At 43.4% G+C, this 17,697-nt stretch overlaps 1 protein-coding gene across 3 annotated transcripts in view; it reads left to right on the forward strand.

Annotated features, from left to right (window-relative positions):
* DGKA (diacylglycerol kinase alpha) overlaps positions 1-17,697 on the forward strand; it is a 154,401-nt gene that overhangs the window by 120,857 nt on the left and 15,847 nt on the right. For 2 of the 3 annotated variants that reach the window (XM_066585003.1, XM_066585011.1), the window contains 10 exons: positions 3,200-3,319; positions 3,594-3,711; positions 5,891-5,979; positions 6,192-6,311; positions 9,360-9,458; positions 11,879-11,965; positions 12,248-12,321; positions 13,073-13,147; positions 14,040-14,125; positions 15,153-15,242. In XM_066585003.1, the coding sequence (XP_066441100.1) occupies positions 3,200-3,319; positions 3,594-3,711; positions 5,891-5,979; positions 6,192-6,311; positions 9,360-9,458; positions 11,879-11,965; positions 12,248-12,321; positions 13,073-13,147; positions 14,040-14,125; positions 15,153-15,242 (958 nt within the window). Of the gene's footprint in view, positions 1-3,199; positions 3,320-3,593; positions 3,712-5,890; positions 5,980-6,191; positions 6,312-9,359; positions 9,459-11,878; positions 11,966-12,247; positions 12,322-13,072; positions 13,148-14,039; positions 14,126-15,152; positions 15,243-17,697 lie in introns of those variants that run through there. The other variant, XM_066585019.1, reaches the window with a different exon arrangement.

The raw sequence follows: 17,697 nt of genomic DNA on the forward strand, positions 1-17,697 counted from the left end.
TGAATTCAAAATAACGTGGCAAAGCTCAACTTTCACTTTTAAAACTCTAACAAAAAGTCAAGTTTGAGGCATGCTGCTTGAGTCATGTATGCATTTTTTGTAGATGCATCAAAACCCGTTTCATACTACATTCTGTTACGTGAGGAATGATTTCATACCATTAACACATAATAATACGTGAGAGGCATAGATTTCCAAATGTATCAATCTAAAAATGACAGAAAAGTGATAATTTAGGATTAAGACGCCTAGAGATGACAAGTAGGGAATGCCCCTCCGAAGGAGGGGAGACTTGGAAGGTATGCAGGTACAACATGTTTCAGTTTTGTACATACCACCAGCATTTTGATTCAGACTTTTGATAAAGCAAGCACTGGTGGTAGATTTAGGCACACAAGTGGTGTTTGATAACTACTGCCCTCGGCGTCGCCGTCTATTTCCCTTCATTTTTAGAAATAAATCTTTTTTTAAATTATATTGCCTCCAGTTTGCATGTACCCACTTGTAGTTTATGTTGTTGCCGTGACAGCACAGAGTTCCTATTTGCCCTATTTCATCTGTATGCCCTTTTTGTCATTTATGTAAACCACACACATCAAGGTCCAGGCATTCAGCCTAAGTGCTGCACATCTGGGAATATGTCTGTTTTTCCAAAGGCACCAAATAATGTAATTGAGTAGGGACTAGAGATGAGCGAGCGTACTCGGAAAAGCACTACTCGCTCGAGTAATGTGCTTTATCCGAGTATCGCTGTGCTCGGGTCTGAAGATTCGGGTGCCGCTGCGGCTGACAGGTGAGTCGCAGCGGGGAGCAGGGGAGAGCGGGCGGGAGAGAGGGAGAGAAAGATCTCCCCTCCGTTCCTCCCCGCTCTCCCCTGCAGCTCCCCGCTCCGTGCCGGCACCCGAATCTTCAGGGATGAGCACAGCGATACTCGGATAAAGCAAATTACTCGAGCAAGTAGTGCTTTTCCGAGTACGCTCGCTCATCTCTAGTAGGGACCAAATATTCATTATACTGCTTGTCAGCAGACTGTTGGATTTTCATTGGTGATGATACACATTTGGAGAAGATTTGCGTTCTGAAAAATAACTTATCCACAGGATAGGTCATCAATAGTTGATTGTCGTGGACCCACAACATAGGATCCCCAGCAATGCGCTAATTGCCTGATCTGCTTACAGTGCAGCGGGCTGGACGTGTGTCATAGGGGACGGTAGCAGATGTGCCTTAGCTGGCTTCACTCCCATCAAAATCAATGGGAGCTGAAGCAGCTATTACGCCACTGACACCGGGATGACCACAGAAGTCTAAAGCCGCTTCGGCTCCCATTGATTTCAATGGGAGTGAAGCTATCTAGCACACTTTCACTGCAATTCTGGCCCGCTGTCAGTGTAGTGCAGTCAGTTCATCGCCGAGCGGCAGGTCTCCGGCGGTTATTTATTGATGACCTATCCTGTGGGTAAGTTATCAATAGTTTTTGCCTGGAACTTGGGTGTATGAATAGATCATAGATTGAACATGAGTCAACAGTGTGATGCAGCAATAAAAAAGGCAATCACAATTCTAGGATGTATTTAGAGAATCATAGAGTCTAGATCACGTGAGGTCATTATCCCCCTCTACTTTTCCTTGGTCAGACCTCATCTGGAATACTGTGTCCAGTTCTGGGCACCTATATTTAAAAAGTTTGAGAAGGAGTAAGGGCTGAGGGCACAACACTTATAGTCGCAAATCGTTACCACAAGGGAATTACCCGGGTCGTCTAATTTTTATGGTTCAAAAACGTTTTTATTGAGCATTTTAACAAAACAAATATACATAGGCAAAAATAAAAGAGGGATAACAGGGAAGGAATGGGTAATTGGTGGGAGGGAATGGGGGGTAGTCTTGGACTATATTCAGTATAATGAGTTTGATGACAATGTATGAGTAGAACAGCTTGAGCATCGTCTGGACCAGTCTCTATAGTCCAAAAGTCCAACAATTTGGCTTCTTCAAACAAGACCAGGACACACAGCTTTCAAGCATCACTATCTAGGGAAGAATCCTGGTTAACTTTTTTTCCCTCTGGACACTATTGAATATTCTCCCTGTATTGGTATGATCTAGTTTCAACTTAAATATCTCTTTATTCTTCTGTCTGTTGGTCTTAATTATCTATTACTCTCTCTATCGTCTAGCTGAGTCTCTTCTTAGGCTTCCTTCTCGCATTCCTACTCATTCAACAGAGAAGAGATTCGGATAAGGAATCAAGACAGACAAACAATTAAACATACAGGCGACCCACCAGGCTCTTTATACGCCGAAGGGGGGTCATAGCCAGGGTTGAGCACAAGAGGGGGGCATATGTGGGGAAAGTCAGTGACCTTTGGGTGTGTCGTTTCTCACAGGGCCTGACCTCTGGGACCCTCTTCCTCCACTTTTTAGATAGTGCCTGTCTCCAACCACTTTCCTAGTGCGTCCGAGGACCTAAATGTCATTCAGGTCTGCCATGTACGGTAGTGCTCCTCCCAGGCTTCTGGCTCGTCCACTCCCAGCTCTTCAAAATGCATTAGTGTATGCATTTCCTGAACCCACATTACCCACGCTGGAGCGCCACAATCTCGGGATGATCCTCCTAACTGCATAATAAAGAATCGGAGGATGCCTCTCTTGGCTTTACCTATTGATCCTGGTATCATAGAGAAAATTGCCAGGTTAAAGCATTTCGGGGACACGGCCCCTTTTTCAGAAACAGCTGTAAGATCGCAGGAGACGAGTAAAGATGAATCTGCTGCCGCACTGTGAGAAATAATCCTCTCACTCCATTTAAAAAAGACATCTACATACTAGAGCAAGTTCATAGAATAGCAATCAGGATGTAAGCGGTCTGCAAATCATGTCCTATGAAGAAAAGGTTAAAGGATCTGGGAATGTTTAGCTTGCAAAAGAGAAGGCTGAGAGAAGATTTAATAGCTGTCTACAAATATCTGAAGGGCTGTCACAGTGCAGAGGGATCAGCCCTATTCTCATTTGTACAAGGAAAGACTAGAAGCAATGGGATGAAACTGAAAGGGAGGAGACACAAATTAGATATTAGAAATAAACTTTTTGACAGGGAGGGGGATCAATTCTGCAAAGAATTCTAGAAATGATAAAATAAAATGTTATAAAGTTGAGCAGTGGCTTTGTCAGTGACTTTTCTATTGCCTCCCTGCAGATGCTGGAAGAGATGATGAGACAAGTAGACTATGACGGCAATGGGACGGTTTCCTTTGAAGAATGGCTGAAAGGAGGACTCACCACAGTGCCTCTACTGGTGCTGTTGGGAATGGAAGTTGTGAGTTTAATTTGTCAGGTGGCCTTTAAGGGATATTGTAATACAAAAAATAAAAATCAGTTGCAGTATCTTTATACAAAGTGTTCCTTCCCCTAGCATTGTAAGTACAGATATACAGTTAGTTTCTTACAAGGGGGTACGAAAAGTTAATGTAAACTTTTATGATCCCTTTAAGCGATTGGAGCTATTTTTGTTTTCTATAAGATTTTCTTATAGGTAAGAATCTGTATTACTTTTACAAAATTGTTTGCAACTAACTTATTGTCATTCACAGAATATAAAGGATGATGGGCAGCATTTGTGGCGTCTGAAGCATTTTAACCGCCCGGTATACTGCAATGTTTGTGAAGCTCTGCTCTTCGGGGTCAGGAAGCAAGGCCTGTGCTGCACTTGTAAGTATGAAGTTCCTTTTTTAGTAACCATAACAGATGGTGTTGTGACTACAAATACCAAAAGTAGCTACAAGGCTAGAAGTAACCGATGTAACAAAAATCTGCATATCTGACAGTCTTAGAGTATGAAAAAAAATTATAACTCGTCTAAGTGCTATGAGACTTTTGAAATGCTTATAAAGAGTTGACTTTGAGCCTTCAGCCCCCTCTGACCTAATTCTTGATAAAGTTTTTTAAATATATCTGTTTACTTATGAAAACTTGTTTGCTAAGGGACCTTCACACAGACCGGAATTGGCCCATGCAAAGCAGCCAAACCACAGCTGCGGATTTCCACGCCAAAATCCACAGGTCTCGCTGTGGATTTGATTCGGAATTGTAAGCAGGTTTTAAGCCACTTTGAATTCCGTATCGAAATCTGCAGGTGGCATGCGGAATTTACTGCGACTTGTGGTGCGTCGTGCAGCCTATTATTCTCTGAAAGTTCGATGTAAAGAAAATGGTAAATCTGCTACCTATATCTCCATACAGGACTCTTCCGAAGTAGTAGTACCAGGTCCCATTTCTCAAGACTGCTCTTTGCCCCTTTTACCCAAAAATAATCCAAGAGGGTATTTGAGAAGTAGAACCTTGAAACGTGAGCCACTTTACTGCTTTCCAATCGACTGCCGGACGTCTTCCGACATTCTGATTGAAGCCTTTACAGCTCTGATGTTGGATGATGTCCGACAGGGTATTCTTACTGTATATTGCCAGCAGCTCCGCTGTTGGAGCCCGTGTCACATACTGCAGTACTGGCTTAAGCCAGCAGATGGCGCCGTTGTGCAATGGCAGAAGGAGAAAAACCCCTAGGAAACCCTGAATCAAAAAATGAATTTAAAAGGGTTAAACAACCACTGATCCTAAAAATAAATGATAAAAATCAGCAGTAGTAAGCTTAGCCATACTATCTGTATAGTCTTGTCTGAGTCCTTTTAGATGAGCTGATTCTCGCTTGAATGAGCGAGTGATGTGACCCTAAACTCATTTGCTCTCGTGCAGCCTATTTAGACAGGCAAATGCGTTGTTGGCTCGTTCAAAGAAGAATCATTTAGTCCATGTGTAAGTGAATGAGAAAGACTAAACGATTGCAGTTTACGCTCAACGATAATGGAACGAGCCAACGATGATTTTTATACCTGCATAACATTAACGACAAACGCAAAGCGACCGATTCTCGTTGGTCATTGCCCCATGTTTATAGTAAACGATTATCATTCACTTTCCCTTGTTTGAACGATTATTTAAAAAATAATTGTTGTGTCTAACAGCAACCTTAGACATAATCCTGTAGAAAGCGCAGGTTCATTTCCTTGATCTGTCCCATTTTCAGTCAGTGAGTAGTTGAGGGGTCAGAAGGCATCCCAGGGGGTGGGACATAATAATCATTATGCCCTACTATAGATGGGGTGGTGGGGGTCCTGTTACAGCCGGTTATCTTATAGCCAGATACAAAATAGAGGGAAATGACAGATTTTTCCAAGAGGTCCAAAAGCTTGCTATAACAGCATGTATTTTTGCTAGCCATTAAAAGTATTATAGCTACGAGATTAATTGGTTTCTCTTACTGAGAACAATCACATTTTGATTTTTCTAAAACACGTACCAAAAACTTATTTGTTAGAGATGAGCGAGTATACTCGCTAAGGCACATTACTCGAGCGAGTAGTGCCTTAGTCGAGTATCTCCCTCGCTCGTCTCTAAAGATTCGGGGAGCGGCGGGGGAGAGCGGGGAGGAACAGAGGGGAGATCTCTCCCCCCTCCCCGCCCGCTCCCCGCCGGAACTCACCTGTCTCACCTGCCCCCGAATCTTTAGAGACGAGCGGGGAGATACTCGGCTAAGGCACTACTCGCTCGAGTAATGTGCCTTAGCGAGTATACCCGCTCACCTCTATTATTTATACGTTTCTCAAGATTTATTTGCAATATGAATTAAGGTGTGAAAGAAAAGGAGATTAGGGGAGGAGTAACTATGTTAACTTCTTGCTTTTTGTGTGCATTTTCTATGTTTACCATTTTTTTAATTAAAACCCAGACACTAAAGAAGAAAGGTTTATTGTGTAAATAAGCACACCAGATTACTGTACATGAATTAGTATAGGAACACACGTATATGTAAAATCTACATTTTTCTCTGCAGTTTGTAAGTTTACTGTTCATGAACGCTGTGCTCGTAAAGCACCGAATAACTGCATCAGCACTTATGCCAAGTCCCGCAAAGATGCCAGTGTAAGTGTCATGACTGTAGCCCAGTATCACTCAGTATGCTACCATTGCTTGTATCTTTTATGGCTCAGTTGTGGCGCTTCTGTCTTATGTCTTGGCATCTGCTTTCATTCTCCCATCACTGTGTTTTGTGCAGTCGTGTACAGACCTTACTTATACTTATATATTCAGGTTCGTTTCGGTAAAGTATGTTCTTCTTACTTCTCCTGCCACAGGGACAGGCTCACATATGGGTGAGAGGGGGCTGTGAAGCCAACAAGTGTGACAAATGTCAGAAGAAGATAAAAAGCTTTCAGAGTCTAACTGGTCAGCGCTGTGTCTGGTGCCATACAAAGGTAACAATACGCTTCTTCTTAACGTTTGCAAGCAATGTGTCTACTAAGGAGGTTTTCCGACACTTGTAAAAAAATGGCTGAGCACTTGGGAGGGCATCACAGGCTTCAACGCTCAAACACCGATCATGGTAGAATCACTGGTGAAGGCTTTGTTCCCACATGCGTTTATTGGCCACCCTTTTCACGGTCAGCCGTTATACGTTACGATCTGAGCAGTTAAAACTCATGAACGGGTGCACAAATCTAACGTTCGAGCGCCCGTTCAGACGGCATGGGCCCTGGCACATATACACCAAGGCCGTCATGCTGTCGCCTCTACTCTTTCCTCCCCCTCACCGGTTCACCTCCTCTCTCCTCTCCTCTGGCTGATTGCAGTGGGAGGAGGTGGGGCTAAGTGCCGCCTCATCCCGCCTCCTCCTATTGCTGGCTGCAGACAAGGGGCAGATTGGGTGGCACTTAGTCCCGCCCCCGATTCCTCCCATTGCAATCAGCCGGAGGGGAGGAGAGAAGAGAGAGGGAGTTTAGCATTCACGCTGCTAAACTCCCTCCCCCCTTCCTTCTTCATCTGCTGTCATAGGCTCCAATAGGAGCCCATGCAGCGACCAATGTATTCCGGCCCAAAAGATAGTTCCAGGACTATCTTTTGGGCCTGACGTAAAAACGCCCAGCGCTTTATCGGCCGGCCGGGCGCTTTTACGTCGCGGGAATATGGCCATGTGATCTGATGCATTGGAATCCAATGCATCAGATCGCAGCGTATATCGGCCGACCGTGAAAACGGTGGGCCGATATATGCTCATGTGAAAGAGGGCGAAGCCTGTGACTGAGCAGTTGTGTGTATAATGAATGGCACCTGACTGCTGCAGCAACTTTCTGGTTCTGGCATGACAAGAACTGAAATGGCTGCGATGGATCTGATGGACATCTGACCAGTTAGTATGCCTTAGTTTTGTTATTTTGTGTCCTTCTCAGCCACTTTTTTCCAGGTGGCGGAAAACCCCTATAATCAAATAAGCAATGCGGTGCCTAATTGATTTTAGGGACTTCTCTTCAGTAAGACTATATATACCGTAGTATATACAGTATATGACTGTACATTAACATAATAAATCATAGTTAAAGCAAAGTATCACCTTTGAAAACATTTATGCAACTTCTTATCATATAAGAATATAAGTTACATATATAGCAATTAGCTAAAATAATCTTGTCATAAATTTCCTCTTAGCGATGATAGCATTCCAGTGATAATGTGAAATTCTCTGCAGTCCCCTTTGAAGTTTGACTTTTTGGGGGATGGAAGACTAATGACATATCCATCAGCTACTGAATGTATATGCTGCATTTGACGCATATCTGCCACCAGTTTTGGGGATTTAAAGGAGTATTCCAGGACATTTTAATATCTTCTAATGATCGACGGGTTATCAAAAAATGATTGTCAGGGACCTACTGATCATCTGATTCCCTGGTCGCTATCAATGCGGTTGGCTCAACAAGTAGAAAGTACAGTGCTGACAATAGTGCAGCAGCCTGGGTTGGTAATGCAGCGCAGCTCCTATTTAATTCATTGGAACTATGCCTGCAATACCAACTTGGGCCATTAGGCTATGGTCTGTGCTGTCTGCTTCCTGTGCTGACCACAGTTATTGCCTCTATGGGAGTCAGCTGATAGTCTTGGATCCAAACAGCAGCAGGTCCCCACCAATCTATAAAATTTTTTTTAAAGTCCTGGAATACTCCTTTAGCCCGTTTAGGACCAGCCACAGTAAATTTATGGCGGCTGGTCCTGGGCTTAGAGCACTGCCGATAGTAAAATTACGGCGGTGCTTTAAGTCTCCTGGCTCTGCAATCAGTCAGAGGCAGGAACGGGTTAGCAGCTGTTAGTGACAGTTGATAACCCGGAGCAGAAGGCAGGAGGGGTTTTTAACCCTTCCTGCCTTCTGCTTCCCCGATATACAGTGCTCAATGAGCACTCTGTGGGGAAAATGAAAGTAAGATGTTCTTTGACTACGGGAGCCTCGGGGGGTCATGTGACCTCCCGGCATTCCCTGCTACTGCAGAGCTGGAGGGTCAGACTAGACCCTGACAGCTCTGCAGGTGACTAATGTCACCACAGGGGTTGCTTTCCCCTGTAACTAGGACTCCTATGGACGCCCCAGCTACAGTGGGAAAGTGTCAAATAAAGAAAAAAAAAATATGTGAATGTCCCCCAGAGGTCTTATATGACATCATGGGGGACACAGATAGTAAAAAACACAATTAGATACATAAGTAAAACAAAACAACAGAATAAAACAACAATACATACATAAGAAAGAGAATATCACAAAGCAGACGCCAACAAAAACCGTCGCCATGTGCGCCCTGTAAACCAAAACCATAAATACTATATATCAAAACGTCCGAAATAAATAGAGGAATCCATTTCCATACTTTATTTTAGTGTAAATATAAAAATAATTTTAAAAAAATTATAAATGTTAAAAAAAGATTTTTTTTAGCTTCTTACCCCCAATAAAACTAAAAAACAGAAAAAAAAAGTCAGTGAAAAAGATATTAAAAAATTGTCCTATATGTCACGGAAAAAAAAACGCGGCAAAAATAATTTTGGTAGCTAAAGGAAAAAAAATAGAGCAGTAAAACTGCCACATGGGTAAAATCCCTAAAAAGTGTCTGGTCCTTAAGGTACAAAACAGCTTGGTCCTTAAGGGGTTAATCCATATTGGTGTATAATATGTTCCCTCTTGGATATTTTGACTCTTCTTGCTATGTTCAATAACTTTCTCTTTGAAGTTTAAAGAGTCAGCTTTTTTGTAATGAATCTAAAAACTTTCTCTGCAGTAATGGCTCTGAGCAATCAGATTCAGCAGAGCATGGAAGGTCTCCTAATTGACCAGTCAGCTGCTACATCCTGTGATCTAAGGATTTGTTCACATCTGTGTTGATATTCCGTACAAAATATTTTTAAAAATTGCTATGTAACATTACATTTTGTAATCTAGTTTGATAACGGTAGGTGTACTAATACATTCTCTTTTTCTTTAGGTTCATGATGAATGTGTTTCTCTGACCAGTTCTGATTGTAATGGCGGTGTCTTGCGGGACCACATATTACCTCCTTCCTCCATTTATCCTGTAATCTTGGTGGGTTTATTAGTAAATACTGGTAGTTGCTACTTTTTCTATTGTTTTTTTTTACCACAAAAAATCACAAATATCCCCTTTTGTTAGAAAGACATCCCTACTAGAGATGAGCGAACGTGATCGGCTCCGCCCCTTTTTGCCCGAACACCGAACTTTGCGAGCAATTCCGTGCTCGGGCGAAAAAAGTTCGGGGGTCGCCGTGGCAGCGCGGGGGGGTGCGGCGGGGAGTGGGGGGGAGAGGGAGAGAGAGAAGGCTCCCCCCTGTTCCCCGCTGCTGCCGCCCGCGCCGCCGCGCCTCTCCCCGCCCCCCGGCGCCCCCCGAAGCTTTACGCGCGGACACTGAAGTCCTCGGCAAAGCCGGTGTCCGGGAGCGTAAGTGTTCGTTAAGAACACGTTCGCTCATCTCTAATCCCTACAATAAGATCACCAGAGGGTGTTCCACTGCAAGGTCCACAGATATCATCTGAAACATCATACAGTTCCCAATAAAATCATTGGGCTGTCCATGTAATGCATTGATATGTTTGGTCATCCAAAATAAGAGCCGCTCTTAGTAGCTATATCTACTTTGTTTCACCCCGAATGAAGGACCCCTATATTTTATCTCAAAAAATCCTAACAGTACATCTGAAAATAGGTTATATAAACCAAAGCTTGAACCAAGCCATCCTCATATGTGGTGGGTGCAGGCTGTAAAATACATCTGAAATCCTGTCCGCAGGGTCCAGGATCATAGATAGGGTTGCCACCCAGCCGATTTTTTTCCCCCCAGGCCGATGCTGGTATTTTTTTTACCGGCCCTGTTACAGGCCGGTATTTTGGTCGGGCTGCCGTGTCCCTCGTGGGGATAAAGAACACATCTGCCACATGTGGCAGATGTTTTCTTCATCCCCGCAGGGAATAAAGAATTCCCTAGCGCAGCTGTCACAGATGACAGCTGCGGTAGAGGATCCAGCTGCTGGCACCCCTTAATTGTTTTTCAGGAAAGGGCTTTAAATATAAACCCTTCCCTGAAAAACAACCAAAACTGGTGTAAAAAAAATCTTTCTTCATCTGCCAGGGCTCAGCTGCATCCTGTCTCCGCTGTCCCCGGCTCTGCACTGCAGTTCTTTCAGCAGACAGGGAATTAAAATCCCGGCCTGTTGAAAGAGATGCTTCTGATTGGCTGAGGCGCTCAGCCAATCACAGGCAGCTTTCACCTGTCATTCATTGACCTGAGGTCAGTGATCTGCGCCTGCGTTTAGATTGTATGCTAGTGTCTGCAGCGTGTTCTTGCGAGTAGATGACATTTAGTGTGATTCACACTTAACGTCATCTACTCGCAAGAACACGCTGGCCTGGATCCCGCGCATTCACATGGCCACTAGATGGGATCCAAGAGATAAAGGAGAAAAAAAAAATGCTGCGATAAGCCACAGCCCCCAAGACACACCCCTTTTTACTATGGCTGGTATTTTTTCATGACAAAGGTGGTAACTCTAATCATAGATAACTCTGATACTGGTTGCTAAAGTGGTTGTCTGGGGCCTTTGGAACTTTTTGGGAATATTTATGACCTATCCTTGTTTTTTGCCGGGTGAACTGTGGTTTTTATTGGTACCACATTGGGGTACATATATCTTTTTGATCACTTTTTACATCCTTCTGTATTGCAGTCTATTGTACTTTTCAATAGTAGCCTAATTACGACTTACCACTAGTGGGGGGACTTGATAGACTTCAATATATAACCTTTCACTAGGCCCCCGGCTGCCATGGCAACTTGTTGGCACGATGGGGGCAATGGAGGGGTCTTGGATGCCGTGCTCCGCATTAACCATGACATCTAAGTGGTTAAACAGCAAAGATTGGAGCTAGCTCTAATTGTGAACTTTGCGGGCAGGTGTCAACTATTTGACACAGCCAGCACTTACTGGGCATTGAGCAGGGTCAGCTCCTTTGTCTGTTCCATATTCCTCCTTCCCTTCCCTCCCTTGTGAACTATAATATATACATCAAGGATGTTGAAATTAAACCTTTCACATTTTACATAAAGGACGGAGAACTTACCTGTTAATTCCCATTGCCATTCTTGCGCTATGCTTCCCATTGGTCTTTGTTTACTTGACTGTCGCAATGACATCACATGTACAACGGATGTCCACTGCAGCCAATCACTGGCTTGAGCAGTGCGCCACTGGTTGGCTGCAGTGGTCACATGTTGTAGACGTAATGTCAGCAATGCAGCTAGGTGAACAAAGTCTGGCAAGAAGAACCGGACTAGGGTGATGGAACTTCAAGGGGATTTAACAAGTGAGTACTTGGTCTTTCATTCTTCTCTCCCATTTTGCACATTTCCAAAATATCCTGTTTGTTTCCTAACATTCTGTTTACTGTTTTGTTTACTACATTTACTCCTATTTTACTGCTCTCATGTACAGGAACGACAGAACAGCCAGAAAAATCTTATTGCTGCCCCAGAAGAAATACCACAGAGCTTCAGTACCCCAGAAGGACAGGCATTGCGGGTAAGGCTGTCGGCTACATTCTGGTGAAATAACTCAAGCAAAGTGCTGTAATGTTCCTTTTAAGTGGTGGTCTCATCGCTGTGGACACTTACCTTATGGGGTCAGCTTATATCACCAAGGAAGCTCCATCTGGCAATATTCTGCATTGAGTCCACATTTGTAAAATGACAGTTTGGCCATTCAAATGCATGAGCATGTCAGGTGACTTCTCTTGCAGAGCGACTCTTCACCTTGTTCCTACGGGGTGGCGAGGGTCACTAGCAACTTTTATTATATTTTCAGATTGTACCACTTTCGGACACACACCCTTTACTTGTCTTTGTCAACCCAAAGAGTGGAGGAAAACAGGGAGAGAGGTGAGTGCATAACAACTAAGTATCAATAACCATGTAATGTCTTTATTTGTATGCGTACAGCTTGAGAAAATAGATATATAATAATCCACACAACCTTATATATTGTCTTCCTTGCTGGTTTAATATCTGGATAGAGCTTGCAATTGTGCTTTGTATTCTGTGTATTATCTTTACACTAGGCACTGTGCGGATAAAGAAAAAGCTAACTCACAAAATGAGTTTACTGTGTAGATATGTACATTTAGTGAATGTAGGTAATTAACTCTCTGGTTGAGGTCAAACAGCAGGAAATCATGCCAAATCTATGTTCCATTCATTTGAATGGGAATCTTCATCTCCTAATATCCATGGTCCATAGAACTTCCAGTGCATGTGTGAGAGATCAAAGCGCTTCCCTGGATGATAGGGAACACGACAGCTGAGGTGGGTGGGTTTATGCTAGAAGCTCCAGTCAGAAGAGCCGGCCCGAGCCCGCCACATGGACTGGACCGCGGACGTTAGCATGCAGTGCCGGAGATTTTAAGAGACGTTTTCCGCAGGTAATTCAGTAGTCTGCTCCTATAGTCTGTTTAGTAGGGTTGAAACCGCTGATAGGTTCCCTTTAAATGGCAGCGATAGTATTAGATTCAGTGATTATCATGCTGAAGTAGATATACAAGTTTTATACAATTTTAGTTGATTATGGAATATATAGATTCACCATATAAAAATACCAGTGTATGATGCTGAGTATCTCTCTCATTCACTGCAGAGTTCTTCGCAAGTTCCAGTATCTGCTAAATCCTCGACAAGTGTATAATCTACTTAACGGAGGGCCTGCCCCTGGGTAAGAAATGAGAGGGAAATGTATACAATTATTAAAATATACCCATTAAGGGCTTACACATGAGCGTATCTTTCTCCCCTTATACAGCTGTGATAATCACGGACGTATAAGGGGACAAAACAAGACCACTGATCTCAAAAGAAGTTGAGTGGTTTCGTATCCACTGCTGGGTTTTCTCAACTGTGAATACTACGAATGAGAAAAGATAGGACATGCTCTATCTTCCCCACACGTAGTTAATACATCATGCGAGGAAGATCGGGCAGCACCTATCTTCCCACCTCTTTTTTTCAAACTCATGGGCTCTGGCGTGGAGTTTGAACTACCGGCGAGGGAGGAGAAATTCTCCCTCGTTCAGGTGCAGCTACACTCCACATTGGCGAGCGTACTTGCGCCTACGGCAATGTGTTTTTGCCCTAAAGGGGTTTCCCATGAAAGACAATATATGACTGGGACCAGATAGCTGCTTTTCCTTTCTGTGTCTACATAGACCCAGTGAACTCCATGTATTTGTCAGTGTACAAGACATGGAACCAGCAGATTCCCTCAACCATATGATATCATGTCTTTTAGGCCCCCTGTCCACGTCCGAGGCGGAATATTGCTAGCGATATTCCGCCGCGGGGGAGAGATTACGGGACTCCGAGATGAGCATATGTAACAAATAGACTCATCATGGAGAATCGCGGCAGTCGCAGCATGCCGCAATTTAAATCCTGCGAGTGGAGAATCGCTATGATTCATAGCAACCCTATGGAAAGCTTTACAGAGCATGATTCGCGGGCAATAAATCGCTGCTGATCATCGCCCGTGGAATGGAAGCCTTAGGGAAAACCTTTAAGCATTGTAGATTCAATTTTTTAACAGTAGATTTCCTCTCATTTATCACCAGTCTCAATTTTTTCTGGGATGTTCAAGAGTATCGGATTTTAGTGTGTGGCGGTGATGGTACTGTTGGATGGATTTTGGATGCCATTGGTAAGAAACAAGGAAAAAAAGCGGAAACTCAGAAAACTACTAATTACTTGTACCCATAGTTATATAAATATGCTACATCATAATACACTAATAGACAATGCAGACAGCAAGAATACATATTTACATTTTCACCTAGACCCCGGAGCATGCCAGGGCCCAAAATCATCCCTCTATCCATTCTGAGAATAGTACTATAAACTATGCCTGATCATTTTGGGGGCCCTATTGTAAATTTTCCGTTAGGGCCCAGGAGCTTCAAATTACTCCTCTGTCCTATATATAAGTGAAATACATTTTGTATCTCCTTCTGTATCCATTTGGGTCTCTTATTTTATGGGGTATTTCATAGTGTAATCACTAAACCAATAATCTATTTCAAATCTGCTGTATCAAAGTGGTATGGTCCTGAGATTTATGCCCCAGATCTACATTACTTCCATCAGTAGTATTTAGAGAAAAACAAATGGTGGCATTAAGTAATTAGGTACATAATAATTCTCTCCAATGCAACACACAGCACCTAAATACTTGGGACTGGGACAGACTCACAGATGTGTCATTGAATGTAGCCATGATCATACAATGGAAGCATATAACTAGAGATGAGCGAGCGTACTCGGATAAGCACTACTCGATCGAGTAATTGGCTTTATCCGAGTATCGCTGTGCTCGTCCCTGAAGATTCGGGTGCCGCTGCGGCTGACAGGTGAGTCGCAGCGGGGAGCAGGGGAGAGCGGGCGGGAGAGAGGGAGAGAAAGATCTCCCCTCCGTTCCTTCCCGCTCTCCCCTGCAGCTCCCCGCTCCGTGCCGGCACCCGAATCTTTAGCCCCGAGCACAGCAATACTCGTATAAAGCCAATTACTCGAGCGAGTAGTGCTTATCCGAGTACGCTCGCTCATCTCTACATATAACCCATTGAACGGACACTTCATATCATACTCCCATAATGTGGACACATATTGTTTACTATGCCTTATATGTTTGTTGTATCTGTATATAACATCTCATTCCATTTTATCTTTCCTAGACAAAGCTAATCTGCCACAAAGACCACCAGTAGCTGTGCTGCCCCTGGGCACTGGGAATGACCTTGCTCGATGTCTCAGATGGGGAGGAGGTAAGATCTTTGAAGAGTGAAAAAAGGATGTTTCTTCAGTGTTTTTTTTTTTTTTTTTTTTTAAATGCTTGTGAAATTCCCTGTACCCCACTCTGACAGCTGCTGCAGATTACTATAGCTATGCTTAAAAGACCACTGTAATGAAAACACATTTTTTCATCGCTGCACCCCTCACCTGATTGATTGTCACATTGGCATCTCCTATGTATATTGTACCTCCATGCAGTGCAGCCTCCTGTCTAATACTTACCAGGCACCAACCTGTTTTTTAGATTTCCCCCTGCTTTCATTTTCGCTGTGCTGTGTTAGCAATCCTATGATGCATCAGCACAGCATCAGATGACCAGTAAGAGCCAGTACCATCTCTGCCTGCTGGGAGGAAACTGCAGTTATTTTATATTTACTTAATAAGGTAAAAACCATAAGTATAGAGTCAGAAAGGATGAAATATTATCATCCTCACTATACCTGTTTGACAGAAGCCTTTGATCATCAGATGTAACTGTGATAAAAGTCTGAGCCCCCTGTCAAAACCCTCTGTAGTACAGTACATGCGGTTTCCTTAAACAGGAATTCTGATGACTGAAATAGTGACTTCTTGAGAGAACATAAAGCCAAATAAATCTCAGAAAGTTAGGCCCTCCTGCACACGGGCGGAAATTCGGCGGCGGGATTTCCCGCAGAATTTGCGCCCTTGGCCGCTGCCATAGGATTGCATTAGAAAACGCAATCCTAGGCAGAAGGCTGCGATTTGTCCGCGTAAAATCACGCACAGAAAACAAATCGCGGCATGCTCTGGCCAGAAACCGGCACATTAAAGAGTCGGAGCCGTGGGAGAGGTGAGTGTCGCACTGGTCCCTGCAGGGGCTCGGGTCTGGTTCTCGCAGCGGGATCCGACCCGGCCGTCTGCAGGCGGCCTTACAAGGAGATCACATGACACAACAGAAAAGGATTCCAGGAATGTTCAGACTGAAAGGAATAATAAGTTAAAACTAGCTGACTAGTGTCTGTTTTTGCTCCATATAGCACATTATAGCAAGTGCTGTAGGAAATGCAGAGTCTGTCAATGGAGGAGCCAGCTTATCATCTGTTCATGCTTCGGAGACATGTTTTGCTGAGGCAGCCTTTGTCCAGGCATTTAATAAGTTAATCAAAGCTAATTCTGATTGCAACTGTTGCTGGTGACTGTTAGAAACAGCTGATAGCTGCCAGATATGGAGCAGACTCTGTTCCTAAGTCCGTCCTTTGCAACTGCATGAAAAATAGGAGTATAATGAAAGCGGCTATAAGAAAGAAAGAACCTTCCCTGTCTCCATGCGTGACCTCCATTCTGGACACTGGGTCTGTGATCATAGAATGCAGTCAGCCTATTTATGGGATGTCACACAGGCTGCTGCAGTCAATCATAGAACCGACACAGAGAAAGGATGGGCAGCGTTGGATATGCGGGGAGTCAGTTTTTTTCTTTAGTCTCTCTCTCTCTGTATTTCTTACCCGCATTCCTCCACCAAACGATTGGGATATCATTCCTCCAATGAAAATTATCTTGTGGAACTTCAAAGGCCTGGGCTCTAAGGTTGAAAGATGTGCTGTTTGTAACCTTACAGTAATCACCTATCGGCAACTATTTGTCTCCAAGAGACCCAATTACTTTAGGATAAGACTGGCTTGTTAAGTAAGGGATGGATAAGTCAGTCATTTTTCTTCTATTTTTCATCATATGCCGGAGTGGATAGTAATACATAATACACTGACATTAACTCTAATTGATAGGGAAAGAAAAAAAATGTAAGCGGACCCGGTACTTAAAATGAGATTTATAAACTTCAGGCTGAATGCAGTACTAAAGAAGTACATAATTAAAAAATCTATTTAATTCCATTGTAAATGGATATCAGATTGGAGGGGGGAAAGATGTAAGAAAAATTACATTAGGATATGTAACGTCGGCGTGAGGAGGCTTAGATTGTGGAGTGACTAGTACCCAACTTTCCGGGACTCTGCACATCAACCGAACAAGCAACCATAACCTTCGGCCACAATTCCACAGCAATCCATCCAGCCCTGTTCTCAATACTGCTGAGATTGCAAGCTTGAAATCGTTAGAATACGGGCTGATTTGTACCCAGCTTTCCCGACATTCTGCACGCATGCATACTGAAAGCTCAAATCATCCACCTGTCTGTTCTAGTGCACTCCAGAGCTCTACAATACTCACACAAATACACGCTGCCACCACCAGTTTTGTTACAATATCACCGGTAAACTGTAACCTATGAATTATAAACACAATCTTCAGAGTTATGATTCATTAACGGACAAGGCTGAACTGATAGATTGTAGATTTATTCTAAAAAAGGTCTAGAAGTGCAAAAATATAGATATGCACAAGGATATACAAAAAAGGTTGCTACCCGGAGTATAAGGAATACAGGTAATACACACTCAGCACTAT

This window comes from Eleutherodactylus coqui, chromosome 1 (genome assembly GCF_035609145.1).
Source record: "Eleutherodactylus coqui strain aEleCoq1 chromosome 1, aEleCoq1.hap1, whole genome shotgun sequence".
Lineage (NCBI taxonomy): Eukaryota > Metazoa > Chordata > Amphibia > Anura > Eleutherodactylidae > Eleutherodactylus > Eleutherodactylus coqui.